General features: G+C 42.8%; 1 protein-coding gene across 2 annotated transcripts; it reads right to left on the bottom strand.

Moving 5' to 3' along the window:
• Positions 1 to 5,463: 5,463 nt before the first annotated feature.
• On the bottom strand, positions 5,464 to 13,603 carry zgc:92594 (uncharacterized protein LOC436996 homolog). Of its 2 annotated transcripts, none has more exons than XM_029643743.2 (9): positions 13,472 to 13,603; positions 11,852 to 12,160; positions 11,573 to 11,758; positions 11,070 to 11,288; positions 10,084 to 10,179; positions 8,241 to 8,474; positions 7,945 to 7,967; positions 7,619 to 7,764; positions 5,464 to 7,451 (listed from the first exon to the last, which is right to left on the bottom strand). In XM_029643743.2, the coding sequence occupies exons 2-9, from the start codon at positions 12,107 to 12,109 to the stop codon at positions 7,216 to 7,218; spliced, it is 1,398 nt and encodes a 465-aa protein (XP_029499603.1). In that variant the 5' UTR covers positions 12,110 to 12,160; positions 13,472 to 13,603; the 3' UTR covers positions 5,464 to 7,215. The 2 variants fall into 2 exon arrangements, with proteins under 2 accessions (XP_029499603.1, XP_029499602.1); XM_029643742.2 differs by having other exon boundaries at positions 11,852 to 12,132; positions 13,472 to 13,602.
• Between the last annotated feature and the right edge of the window lie 26 nt (positions 13,604 to 13,629).

Below are 13,629 nucleotides of genomic sequence, written 5' to 3'. Positions count from 1 at the left end.
TTTAATGACTATATAAGACTATATAAATATCAGAAAAGGTCAAATTAAAAGGCCAACTTTGTGATGGTTCTCAATGGAGATTCTATTAGATGAGATCACATGTTCATTGTATTTACAAAAACTGCACCCATACAGTGTACAGTACTATTGCCACCTACTGGCCTTTCTTCATATTGCTGGTTGTAAATACAAATACCTGCATACATGCTGGACTGATAAGGAACACTGCTATAACTATTATCCAGTAGTAGTCTTATAATAATTTAAACATTTGAACAAGTTGGGACAACCCTTCAGTTAACTGCGGTACCTATCAATTATCCAGTAGTAGTAATTATGGTTCCTCAATATACATTTAACATATTACAACGTAGGCTATGTGTTACAGCACTACTTTTGGTGTGTCCCTCAGGAATTGCTCTTGATAAAATTTCCTGTAATTGTCCCCTCCAAAGTTGATATCAGATTTTCACCCCTGATCTAAAGGTGAATCTATTATCAAATGCGGTACGGTTCTGGAAACAGAAATCACGACACTTTCACATCACATCAAAAATAATTTCACAAATGCAACAATTACTGTAGGCTACACTGTTTTAACCGGTTTTAACAGTTGCAGCTAACAGTAAATCAAATCAAATGTATTTATATAGCCCTTCGTACATCAGCTGATGTCTCAAAGTGCTGTACAGAAACCCAGCCTAAAACCCCAAACAGAAAGCAATGCAGGTGTAGAAGCACGGTGGCTAGGAAAAACTCCCTAGAAAGGCCAAAACTTAGGAAGAAACCTAGAGAGGAACCAGGCTATGTGGGGTGGCCAGTCCTCTTCTGGCTGTGCCGGGTGGAGATTATAACAGAACATGGCCAAGATGTTCAAATGTTCATAGATGACCAGCATGGTCAAATAATAATAATCACAGGCAGAACAGTTGAAACTGGAGCAGCAGCACGGCCAGGTGGACTGGGGACAGCAAGGAGTCATCATGCCAGGTAGTCCTGAGGCATGGTCCTAGGGCTCAGGTCCTCCGGGAGAGAGAAATATAGAGAGAAAGAGAGAATTAGAGAGAGCATACTTAAATTCACACAGGACACCGGATAGGACAGGAGAAGTACTCCAGATATAACAAACTGACCCTAGCCCCCCGACACATAAACTACTGCAGCATAAATACTGGAGGCTGAGACAGGAGGGGTCAGGAGACACTGTGACCCAATCCAATGATACCCGCGGACAGGGACAAATAGGAAGGATATAACCCCACCCACTTTGCCAAAGCATAGCCGCCACACCACTAGAGGGATATCTTCAACCACCAACTTACCATCCTGAGACAAGGCCGAGTATAGCCCACAAAGATCTCCACCACGGCACAACCCAAGGGGGGTCGCCAACCCAGACAGGAAGATCACATCAGTGACTCAACCCACTCAAGTGACGCACCCCTCCTAGGGATGGCATGAAAGAGCACCAGTAAGCCAGTGACTCAGCCCCTGTAATAGGGTTAGAGGCAGAGAATCCCAGTGGAAAGAGGGGTACCGGCCAGGCAGAGACAACAAGGGCGGTTCGTTGCTCCAGAGCCTTTCCGTTCACCTTCACACTCCTGGGCCAGACTACACTCAATCATATGACCCACTGAAGAGATGAGTCTTCAGTAAAGACTTAAAGGTTGAGACCGAGTTTGCATCTCTCACATGGGTAGGCAGACCATTCCATAAAAATTGAGCTCGATAGGAGAAAGCCCTGCCTCCAGCTGTTGCATTAGCTGGGTTAAGTTTAGGGTTCAATTTAGGAGTTAGGGTTAGCTAACATGCTAAGTAGTTGCAATGTTGCTAAAATTGTCTGTGATGTGATTCAAACATTCACTTTATACACCCACCCATACTCCCAGGCCAACCTCCCTCCTTTCGTTTTTGGCTTAATGGTCGAATGCAGCAAATTGAGAAAAAAAGGGTCAGAACCTTAAGATGTTTTAAGTAACCTTCTGTCTTATGTAACCATACCAAACATATCATACAAATATACTACCACAGTATGAGTCATAATACCCAGTGGTCAAACAGGGAGATTGTTCCAATCGTATTTCCACCATTAATTTTAGAAACACTTAAACAAAGGCTGTGTTTCATGTAGGCTTAGCCTGGTGTTATGTTTTGATAACCATGTAAATCTCTCTAGGACAAGGTGATGTTTATTTTCTGTATTCACCCACCCCCCCACCCTTCCCCAAAAAACACGAAACGCTAATTAGCTGCTAATGTGGCTATCATAAAGAACTTCAAATGCCATAATGATCTGTAAGAGCCTATTTGAGGCAAAAGTAAGAATCTCTGGATTAACTATCTAATGTTAGTTAAATGTAGTAATGGATCATTTGGCTACATTTCTTTAATGGACAATTCTGTGAACTGTCTTGTGCAAGTTTTAAATTGACACAATACCTGTTAGCAAAGGTGTCAGCTAGAGATGACGTGCAGGAGCTTGCAGGGATTTGTTGTTTTACATGAAGTCTACTCCGGTGTGAATTAGCATTTTCGAATCTGAGAGTAAATAGAGCCAAATATATTGATAAAATGAATCTGGTCCTCAAAAGATTTACATTGTTATCAAAACGTTACACCAAGGTAAGCCTACATGAAATACAGCCCTTATTTAACTCTTTGCAAACTGGAAACCATTTATCTGGAGGCTGCATTCATTGTAGCTGGGGATTTTAACAAGGCTAATCTGAAAACAAGACTCCCTAAATTTTATCAGCATATCGATTGCGCAACCAGGGGTGGTAAAACCTTGGATCATTGTTACTCTAACTTCCGCGACTTGGATCATTGTTACTCTAACTTCCGCGACGCATATAAGGCCCTGCCCCGCCCCCCTTTCGGAAAAGCTGACCACGACTCCATTTTGTTGATCCCTGCCTACAGACAGAAACTAAAACAAGAGGCTCCCACGCTGAGGTCTGTCCAACGCTGGTCCAACGCTGGTCCGACCAAGCTGACTCCACACTCCAAGACTGCTTCCATCACGTGGACTGGGATATGTTTCGTATTGCGTCAGATAACAATATTGACGAATACGCTGATTTGGTGTGCGAGTTCATTAGAACGTGCGTTGAAGATGTCATTCCCATAGCAACGATTAAAACATTCCCAAACCAGAAACCGTGGATTGATGGCAGCATTCGCGTGAAACTGAAAGCGCGAACCACTGCTTTTAATCAGGGCAAGGTGTCTGGTAACATGACCGAATACAAACAGTGCAGCTATTCCCTCCGCAAGGCTATCAAACAAGCTAAGCGTCAGTACAGAGACAAAGTAGAATCTCAATTCAACGGCTCAGACACAAGAGGCATGTGGCAGGGTCTACAGTCAATCACGGACTACAAGAAGAAATCCAGCCCAGTCACGGACCAGGATGTCTTGCTCCCAGGCAGACTAAATAACTTTTTTGCCCGCTTTGAGGACAATACAGTGCCACTGACACGGCCTGCAACGAAAACATGCGGTCTCTCCTTCACTGCAGCCGAGGTGAGTAAGACATTTAAACGTGTTAACCCTCGCAAGGCTGCAGGCCCAGACGGCATCCCCAGCCGCGCCCTCAGAGCATGGGCAGACCAGCTGGCCGGTGTGTTTACGGACATATTCAATCAATCCCTATACCAGTCTGCTGTTCCCACATGCTTCAAGAGGGCCACCATTGTTCCTGTTCCCAAGAAAGCTAAGGTAACTGAGCTAAACGACTACCGCCCCGTAGCACTCACTTCCGTCATCATGAAGTGCTTTGAGAGACTAGTCAAGGACCATATCACCTCCACCCTACCTGACACCCTAGACCCACTCCAATTTGCTTACCGCCCAAATAGGTCCACAGACGATGCAATCTCAACCACACTGCACACTGCCCTAACCCACCTGGACAATGGGAATACCTACGTGAGAATGCTGTTCATCGACTACAGCTCGGCATTTAACACCATAGTGCCCTCCAAGCTCGTCATCAAGCTCGAGACCCTGGGTCTCGACCCCGCCCTGTGCAACTGGGTACTGGACTTCCTGACGGGCCGCCCCCAGGTGGTGAGGGTAGGCAACAACATCTCCACCCCGCTGATCCTCAACACGGGGGCCCCACAAGGGTGCGTTCTGAGCCCTCTCCTGTACTCCCTGTTCACCCACGACTGCGTGGCCATGCACGCCTCCAACTCAATCATCAAGTTTGCGGACGACACAACAGTGGTAGGCTTGATTACCAACAACGACGAGATGGCCTACAGGGAGGAGGTGAGGGCCCTCGGAGTGTGGTGTCAGGAAAATAACCTCACACTCAACGTCAACAAAACTAAGGAGATGATTGTGGACTTCAGGAAACAGCAGAGGGAACACCCCCCTATCCACATCGATGGAACAGTAGTGGAGAGGGTAGCAAGTTTTAAGTTCCTCGGCATACACATCACAGACAAACTGAATTTGTCCACTCACACAGACAGCATCGTGAAGAAGGCGCAGCAGCTTCTCTTCAACCTCAGGAGGCTGAAGAAATTCGGCTTGTCACCAAAAGCACTCACAAACTTCTACAGATGCACAATCGAGAGCATCCTGGCGGGCTGTATCACCGCCTGGTATGGCAACTGCTCCGCCCTCAACCGTAAGGCTCTCCAGAGGGTAGTGAGGTCTGCACAACGCATCACAGGGGGCAAACTACCTGCCCTCCAGGACACCTACACCACCCGATGTTACAGGAAGGCCATAAAGATAATCAAGGACATCAACCACCCGAGCCACTGCCTGTTCACCCCGCTATCATCCAGAAGGCGAGGTCAGTACAGGTGCATCAAAGCTGGGACCGAGAGACTGAAAAACAGCTTCTATCTCAAGGCCATCAGACTGTTAAACAGCCACCACTAACATTGAGTGGCTGCTGCCAACACACTGACACTGACACTGACTCAACTCCAGCCACTTTAATAATGGGAATTGATGGGAAATGATGTAAATATATCACTAGCCACTTTAAACAATGCTACCTTATATAATGTTACTTACCCTACATGATTAATCTCATATGCATACGTATATACTGTACTCTATATCATCGACTGCATCCTTATGTAATACATGTATCACTAGCCACTTTATTAACTATGCCACTTTGTTTACATACTCATCTCATATGTATATACTGTACTCGATACCATCTACTGTATCTTGCCTATGCTGCCCTGTACCATCACTCATTCATATATCCTTATGTACATATTCTTTATCCCCTTACACTGTGTATAAGACAGTAGTTTTGGAATTGTTAGATTACTTGTTGGTTATTACTGCATTGTCGGAACTAGAAGCACAAGCATTTCGCTACACTCGCATTAACATCTGCTAACCATGTGTGTGACAAATAAAATTTGATTTGATTTGATATTGTGTTTCTAAAATCCCTTATGGGAAAAAAGGACGGTGGAAAAACTGTTTCCCTGTTTAACCGCTAGGTTTAATGGGTATTATTTTTTTATTTAACCTTTGTGTCACAGATACTATGTTACATCTTTGAGGTCAGGCTGACATATTATACATTTCTTGGAATTACAGTTTCAAGAATTCATAAAAGTGAAAGGAAGAAAATAATTAACAATCCAAATGCAATTTGACAGTCTAATGTAAAAGAATAGAGGGTCTGAAAGAAGCCAATGAAATATTATAAATATCAATGCAATGTGCTATTATAATAACATTCATGCTGAGTTTATTGGCTGGATAGAATGACAATTTTACCACATTCAAAATCACCAGTATGAAAATCCCCCCAAAATATTATCGATTTTTCAGATCACATTTTTTTTTCAATCCCCACTATGTTCTTTGCAGAACTGTGCAAATTGATAATGATACAAACCATGTCTAAACTAACAAGTTATCTATTGCTACAACCACTAGAAGTAGGCCTTCAAATATTTCTCAGAACTACAAGTCATGAGACATGGGTTGTGTTCATTAGTGCACACCTATTCCAAACGGAAAAGGACAACAAGGGCTACTTATTGGACCAGTGCTGGTAGAGCTCTCTCTGTTTCAGTCTGTCCCCCCCCATTTGGTGCCTAATGAATACAACCCAGGTATGCAACTGATGAAACATAATACCATAAGAACAATTAATTATTAAATGATAGACTGATAAACATATAGCTCACCAACTTTTACATAACTTTCAAACAGCTTTTGAAAAACACACCCACACTTCACACACTCATCCACAAGTCTTCTATCATCTAACTTTCATTGGTATAAAATTCACATCAATCAGAATTCACATTTGTCTGGTCACACATGAACACCTAAATGCTAGCCTGGTCCCAGATCTATTTCTGCTGTCTTGCCAACTCTGATGGTCATTCATATTGGTGCTGGCAAGACAGCACAAACAGATCTGGGACCATGCTAACTAAATGCACTAATAGTGTATAATTAGTCAGGTAGCCCATTGTAGTTTATGAAGACATACATTTCTGCAAGTGGTCAGTGCAATACCTTCCAATTATTTATATTATGTATAATTATTTATCAAAGTGCCATCAAATAATAAACACCTTGTAATACATCTTCCTGAGAATCAAAAAAAATACTTAAGATGTGGCTTTCACTGGATGTATAATACACCCTGGGTTCAAATACTAGGTGAAATTATTACAAATACTTCTAGCAGTGCTTGATCAAGCTTGCTTGGCTTAATGGAAGCAATATAGAAGAGATCCAAAACTATATTACATTACAAAGCAAACGCAGAAAAGTATTTGATTTAAAAAAATATATATATATAGCAAATACTATTTGAACCCAGGTCTACAAAAAAGAGGTTGGGCACATGAAGTGCTTTAGTCAAAAAAAGAACGTATGAGGTTAGAATGAGAAACCCAGTTTCAAGTGTTTAGTTATTACAGTATAATCTTGAGCAAAAAAAAAATAGTCTCTGTTCCAAATGACACCCTATTGCCTATATAGGGCCTTGGTCGAAAGTAGTGCCCTATATAAGAAATAGGGTGCCATTTGGGATGCACTCAAACAGCTCATCTTCTAAAGTTTGATGTATAATATTTAAAAGGTTTCCCAAAATGGTTATTTTGGCAATTTATGGAAAAATCCAAAGTAGCCTTTTCACACATTCTCCCACTGACATCAATGCATGACTTTTTGACTGAAAATCAGACTTAAATGGAAGTCATTTCATCAGTCTGAATGAATCTCCTCTTCTTCCTCCTCCTCCTCTTCTTCTTCCTCGTCTTCCTGCCCTTCGGGACTGTAAAGTTCGTCTGCTGACTCACTCTGGTCGTGTACAGCCTCCTCTTCCTCACTCCTCATCTCCTCCTCAGCTTCTTCTTGCTCATCGCCATCACTGCTGTCGTCGTCATCATCTTCATCCTCCTCCTCTCCTCCGCTGTCCTCCTCTTCCCGGACTACGGGACCTGGTAGAAGACAAAACTGTTAAAGGTAGAATCCACATTTGGTGAAAATGTGCCACTGTTCGCCTTAGCGCCTTTTGTTATTGGTTTTGTTGATGAAACAGAGAAGAGGAGCGTGCGACAGCGTTGTTCCCTCTACCATTTCACACACACACCAGTCTGTTACTTACAGAGCTCGTTGATGAGGTGAGAGACGTGAGAGTGTACTTCAGTGAGGAAGTCTTCCTGTTTAGCCTCCATGGACTCGGCCAGGCCGTCTGAGTCCACATAAGCACATTCTGGGTGGAACAGAGGCTTCTTCAACTGCCTGCAGACACTGGGACAAACACACACAAACACACTCGCATTAGCACATCACCCATAGACAGATGGAGAGAGAAAGACATGCATTACAAATGAAATGTCACCCATAGACATAGCTCACACACACGCACAAACACACTGCAAATGGCGCAACACCCATAGACAGTTGGAGACATACACACAACCCACTTACTTTTTGCTTGATGACTTGTATGCCTAAACAGCAAATCAGAGAAGCAAAGAATAACATCATTCATTATTTATTTATTTTTTATTTTTGGGGGGGGTAGATCAGCTTTACTATTGCAGGGATTGTGGCTTCCATCAATGTAATTGTCTGCATCTTTTCCAATCCCCATCAAAAAAATTATAACATTTAGTTAATGAAAATAAAACAATAAAGCTACTTAGGAACAGCAGGACGGTTTTAAAAAGAATGTTAAAGGCACATCCATTTGTCCATGTATATCAATTCATCCGCACACTGACCTCTAGGAAGCGGAAGGGGTCGTTCTCCTGGGCGAGGGTCTGGATGCCACTGTGGACATCCTGCAGACGGGACTGGTCCTGGACTGCCTTGGCTATGTTCCGCTGGATGCTGGGGCCACACTCGACCCCGTGGGAGCAGGAACAGTCCCTGAGGGAGGTGAGGAAGCCCTCCAGGTGGACCTGTAACACCTCTCCCAAGGCTGTGACCCCCTGGTCTGAGTCCTCCAGGAACCTCTGCACAGAGAGAGGGAGAGGGTTGAGAGGTAGGTGTGTGTTTAACCAAAAACAAACTAATCAGTGATCAAAAGTTTCCTCATCTTCTGACATGAAAATAGATTAAATATATATATATATATATATATATTTTAATACAACAAAAAAAACAAAAAATATACAGCTCTGTAAACAATACAAATACATGACATCTTACATTATAGAAAGGAGTGCTGATCAAGGATCAGGTGCGAACACCTGTCCATAATCTTGTTCATTACAATCTTAAATGCAAAACTGATCCTAGATAGGTCTGTTGCGGTGAGCATATTACCACCACACGGGTGGTCACAAGTCATGATGGCAGTCACATTTCATGTGACAGTTTAGTCACTGTAATCAGGCTTCTCCAAACTCTGTTGTTGCTGATGGTCATTAGTAGCCTCTACTGTCCTTCTAATCACTCTGACATCAATGCAAATGTAATCGAAAATCTAATCGAACACACTGGCTGGCATGAAAATGAACCACGTGAAAAGCGTCTTCCATTTGCTATTTAAGAGCATAGATGACATGTATTTTTTCCCACTGCCCCTGTTTCAAGACAGGTGCATGATAATGGTCCATTCTAAATCAAAACTAATTTCACACTTATATGATTTAGTATATGTAAAGACAAGATTAAATCAAGAATAGTATGCCAAAAAGTAAATGTGGACAGTTATTCTAATGTCTTTAATATGCACCTAGCCTGTGAGAAAGACCCGATCACGTGACGGGCATTGGCCAATAAGTATTGAGTAATCTGAGAGAGCCATGTGAGTGAGGTGCTTTGGAGCATGAAGCCGGGAGAAGGGAATTATAAATATTATATTCAGCACAAGGGCACAACGGCCAAAAAAATGCATGGGGGGGGGGCATTACATTTTTTTAGGGGGCATTACGGCCACACAAAGTAGATGCGGCCGGGAAATTCGGGCATTATCAAGTGCTTGTTAAATTGTGAATGAGAGACTGATTAAGTGTGTACAGCCTGAGCAATAAACAAAGCAGAGCAAAAGCAAAAGCAAAGCCTTTGATGCGACTTAGAATATATTAAAAATCAAAACATATAGCCCAACGTTTGTAGAACAACTAAAGTTGCATAAATAACTCTAAATGATGCATATAGGAGGAACGGTTTCTTTGTTAACCACTCAACACAGAATAGGCCCATGTGCGCACTCCTATTTTATTCAGCTATGTTCAACTGTATTTTTCACACTATAAAATAATGCCACGGAATTCTAAACAAATCTCGTCTGCTAAATGAACTAGGGTAGCCCACAGCCATAGCCAGATCACGGCCTAACAAAGACAACTCAGATTATGCTCTTCTGAAATAAGACTTCATTTTCTTCATATCATTTTTCTTTAGACTAAAATAAATAATGGATTTATTGTGATGGTGTAGGCTGTATTAACTTTTTATGTAGATGTTCCAAAGTTCTGCATCATTGGCTTATAGGCTATGTGTGGAAGCCAAGAGATGGGAAATGTGTTTATGTTAATTAACGGTCAATTACCGTGAGACCGGCAGTTATTTGCGTGACAATCCCCGGCTGCCCTCATCCTAGATCAGCAATATCACCTTGTTCAGTCGTTCTTGTTCCTTTTGCTCCTGGAGATTTTTCTCTGCTTTGTTCAGCTTCCTGTCCACCTTCTGTAGCTGGTTCTCCAGAGAGCCCTGAGAACAGAGAGGGAGTTTGGGAGAGAGAGAGAGAAACAGAGGGAGAGAGTGGGTTTGAGGGAGGGGAGAGAGATTACATTCACTATGACAACAAGACTATAGTGAGGGTAAATGGTGAACTCAACTGGAAATGTCTCCCTTTTTCACATTGGTTCAGACAAGTCACTTCAGGAAGCCGCTTGAACAATTCATTCAAACAGTGAGATCACATTATGTTTTGTCACAGTCCCGAATGGCACCCTATTCCCGTTATAGTGCATTGCTTTTGACCAGGGCCCTATGGGATCTCTCTCTTCCCCACTATTTAGGTTTCGGGTGACATTTGGGACTCACTCATTGTCTCTCATTCGCTAAACCATGTCAGACAACAGCAGTGACAATGACATTCACCTGTGTTCTAGACTCATCAATTGCCATTCTGTGGAGGCCTCGTCTAGAGTATAGAGGTGTGTTCTTTGTGTGTGTACCTTTTGTTTGATCGAAAGTGATAGGGAGTACATACTTATTGTGTGCGAGTGTGTTCTAAGTGACGGTCTTTCATTTTTAGAGTGCTTCATTTAGTCCTGTACATCCCCCTCCTGACCAGTAGACCAACAAACAGAGACCTCTTAACTCTACCACTCCTCCATAACGATATTTAACCTAAACCAGGGGTGCAATTTTGGTTTTAGAAGTGGGGGTATCCAATCAGATAAACACTCCAACACGCTCAGAGGCGTCCGCATGGTCCTAAAGCACACATTTGCCTCGGACAAAAATGCAATTTCAGAATGTGTGGGGTGGGGGCATGTCACCCCTGTCCCCAGTGAAAGTTGTGCCCGTGACTTAAACACACAGTCATTAACCTATTCACTGTTTTAGAGGTTTTATAACTTTAGACCTGTTACCTTCAGATCCTTCATAGTGTTCTTCAGGGTCTTGATGGTGTGTCCCGCGTGGCCCCCCTCAATGGTACAGGCGTTGCAGACACACACCCGGTCGTCCATGCAGTAGTAGCGGTACATCTCATCGTGTTCAGGACACTTCCTCTTCCTCAGGTCCCCCAGGGGTTCAGTCAGGGGGTGCTCCCTAAACGCAGGCAGCTCCAGGTGGGGCTTCACGTGCTCCTGAAATGGACAAAATGAAGAAAAAGTTCATGTTTGTCTTGACTTACCTGCTGATTGAAAATGTAAAATAAAACAAAGCTTTAAAAGAAAGTTTTTAAAAGTTTTTAAAAAAGGTGTTATGCACATCCAACACTTGAATGTGTTGAGAATACTGGTGCTGTGCAAAAAAAGAGTGCTTAGATAACGGAATAAGAATATTGGAATATTTCTGCTCCACAGTGCTTTACCATGGGTGAATTTGGAATTATGGATGCTAAAATTATGGATGCCTCTCAGATCTTTACCTGACACATGGACACCTCGCATTTCAGACACGTCTTGACCGCTACCTCTACCACCACTCCAGCCCCAGGTTCCCCTTTCCCCGCCTCGCTAGTGTCCCCTGGAGAGCAGTAGTCACACGGCACGGACACGGGGGTCTTGGCTGTTGTCGGGCTGCTGTCTGGTTGTTGTTGTCTTGACGATACTGCCTGGACATCATAGAGAAAGGAAGAGGAAGAGAGGTAGCGTGTTTGTTGGGTGGGGCCTATAGGCTATGAATACAGCCCCCAGACAGCACATACCCGTCCCCTGCAGCGGAAGTCGTCTGCGATGTTGGCGAGCTTAAAGTTCTTCTGGGAGGCCGTGGAGCAGCGGTGGCTCTCTCTGCACTCGGGGCAACGGAAGCGGCCTCGCTCCGCTTGGCGTTTGAGCCGGCGGACGCACAGCAGGCAGAAATTGTGCCCGCAGGGCAGCAGGTGGGGGTCCCGGAACAGGTCCAAGCACACGGGACAGGTGAGCTCGTCTTCTAGAAGAGTGGACTGGTCCATAGAGGTAGCCATGATGGGAAGGGGGAAGGGGAGAGCTGATGATGGGAAGGGGGAAGGGGGAAGCTGATGTTGGGGGATATATATGCAGAGTAGTAAAACAATGACAAACCTAAAAGCCTAAATAATAAGGTAATCATCTAAGAAGTAACCAATGTGGCAGTTTAAAACAAAACTATTTTTAAACTTTTCACTTCCCCTTTCCTATCAACAATGTTGATGTTGGACCAGCTCTGAACTTGCTGAAGTAAACCTAAAGTTCAAAAGGTAATGTGTGGCCATAGTTGCAAGACTGCTAATAGGCCAATTTCAATAGTAGCCTCATAAATCACCAGTGGTGGAAAAAAGTACCAAATTGTCATACTTGGGTAAAAGTAAAGATACCTTATTAGAAAATGACTCAATTAAAAGTGAAAGTCACCCAGTAAAATACTACTTGAGTAAAAGTCTAAGAGTTTAAATAAGCTTAAGTATCCAAATTAAATGTAAGTGCTAAAATATAGTTAAGTATCAAAGGTAAAAGTATAAATAATTTCAAATTCCTTATATTAAGCAAACATTTAGATAGCCAGGGGCACCTCCGCCACTCAGACATGATTTACAAAATGAAGCATGTGTTTAGTGAGTCCCCCAGATCAGAGACAGTAGGGATGACCAGTGATGTTCTCTTGATAAGTGTGAATTAGACCATTTTCCGGTCCTGCTAAGCATTCAAATGTAACGAGTACTTTTGGATGTCAGGGGAAATGTATCGAGTATATTCTTTAGGAATGTAGTGAAGTAAAAGTAGTCAAAAATATAAATAGTAAAGTACAGATACCCCCAAAAATTCAGTATTTTTACACCACTGTAAATCACCATAATAACCAATATTATATATATCTATATATATCTTTCAAGACACTGCAAATATAGCCGTGGGTTTGGGGTGTGTTGTATGCAAGTGCAATGCTTCTAAATAACCGTAGTTGAATTGAAACGTATTTATATTTTAAATAGATTACGCTGACCTACATGGATGGCATGTTCCAGTTTAGAGGGCTGAGAATCGAATTAATTAACTAGCTGCTCTAGTTTAGAAGGTGGGATAAGGTCATGGCTAGACGGGATCCATCTTTTGTCAAATTGAATTCAAAAGTTAATTTTTTGCATTTTAGCTAACGCCAACCCTTTTCCTAACCTTAACATAATTATACTAACCTGCTGCGTAAATTATTCTAACCTACTATGAAATGTAAAGTCTGACGTTAACTTGACAAAAGGTGGATCCCTTCTAGCCAAGTCTGTGGCATAATAGCAGCCCGAGCGCACCTTGTGGAGCTAACTAGCTACAGTTGACAACTAACGGTAACTTATTTACAAACATTGGTCGCTTACCTAGATCTCAGAAGACACCGTATTTTACAACTTCTTATTTAGTCTCTCTGGTTCCTGGTCAGCGAAATTTCAGGCGAACACGATTCAGGCACTAACAATTGTTGTTTGACCATTCCTGCCGGGGAACAGCAGGTGGGCTCAATCCGTAACCTCGTGAC

The sequence above is a fragment of the Oncorhynchus nerka genome, linkage group LG12 (assembly GCF_034236695.1).
Source record: "Oncorhynchus nerka isolate Pitt River linkage group LG12, Oner_Uvic_2.0, whole genome shotgun sequence".
Taxonomy (NCBI): domain Eukaryota; kingdom Metazoa; phylum Chordata; class Actinopteri; order Salmoniformes; family Salmonidae; genus Oncorhynchus; species Oncorhynchus nerka.
The sequence above is the reverse complement of the archived record's forward strand: the minus strand, read 5'-3'. Positions and strand labels throughout refer to the sequence as shown.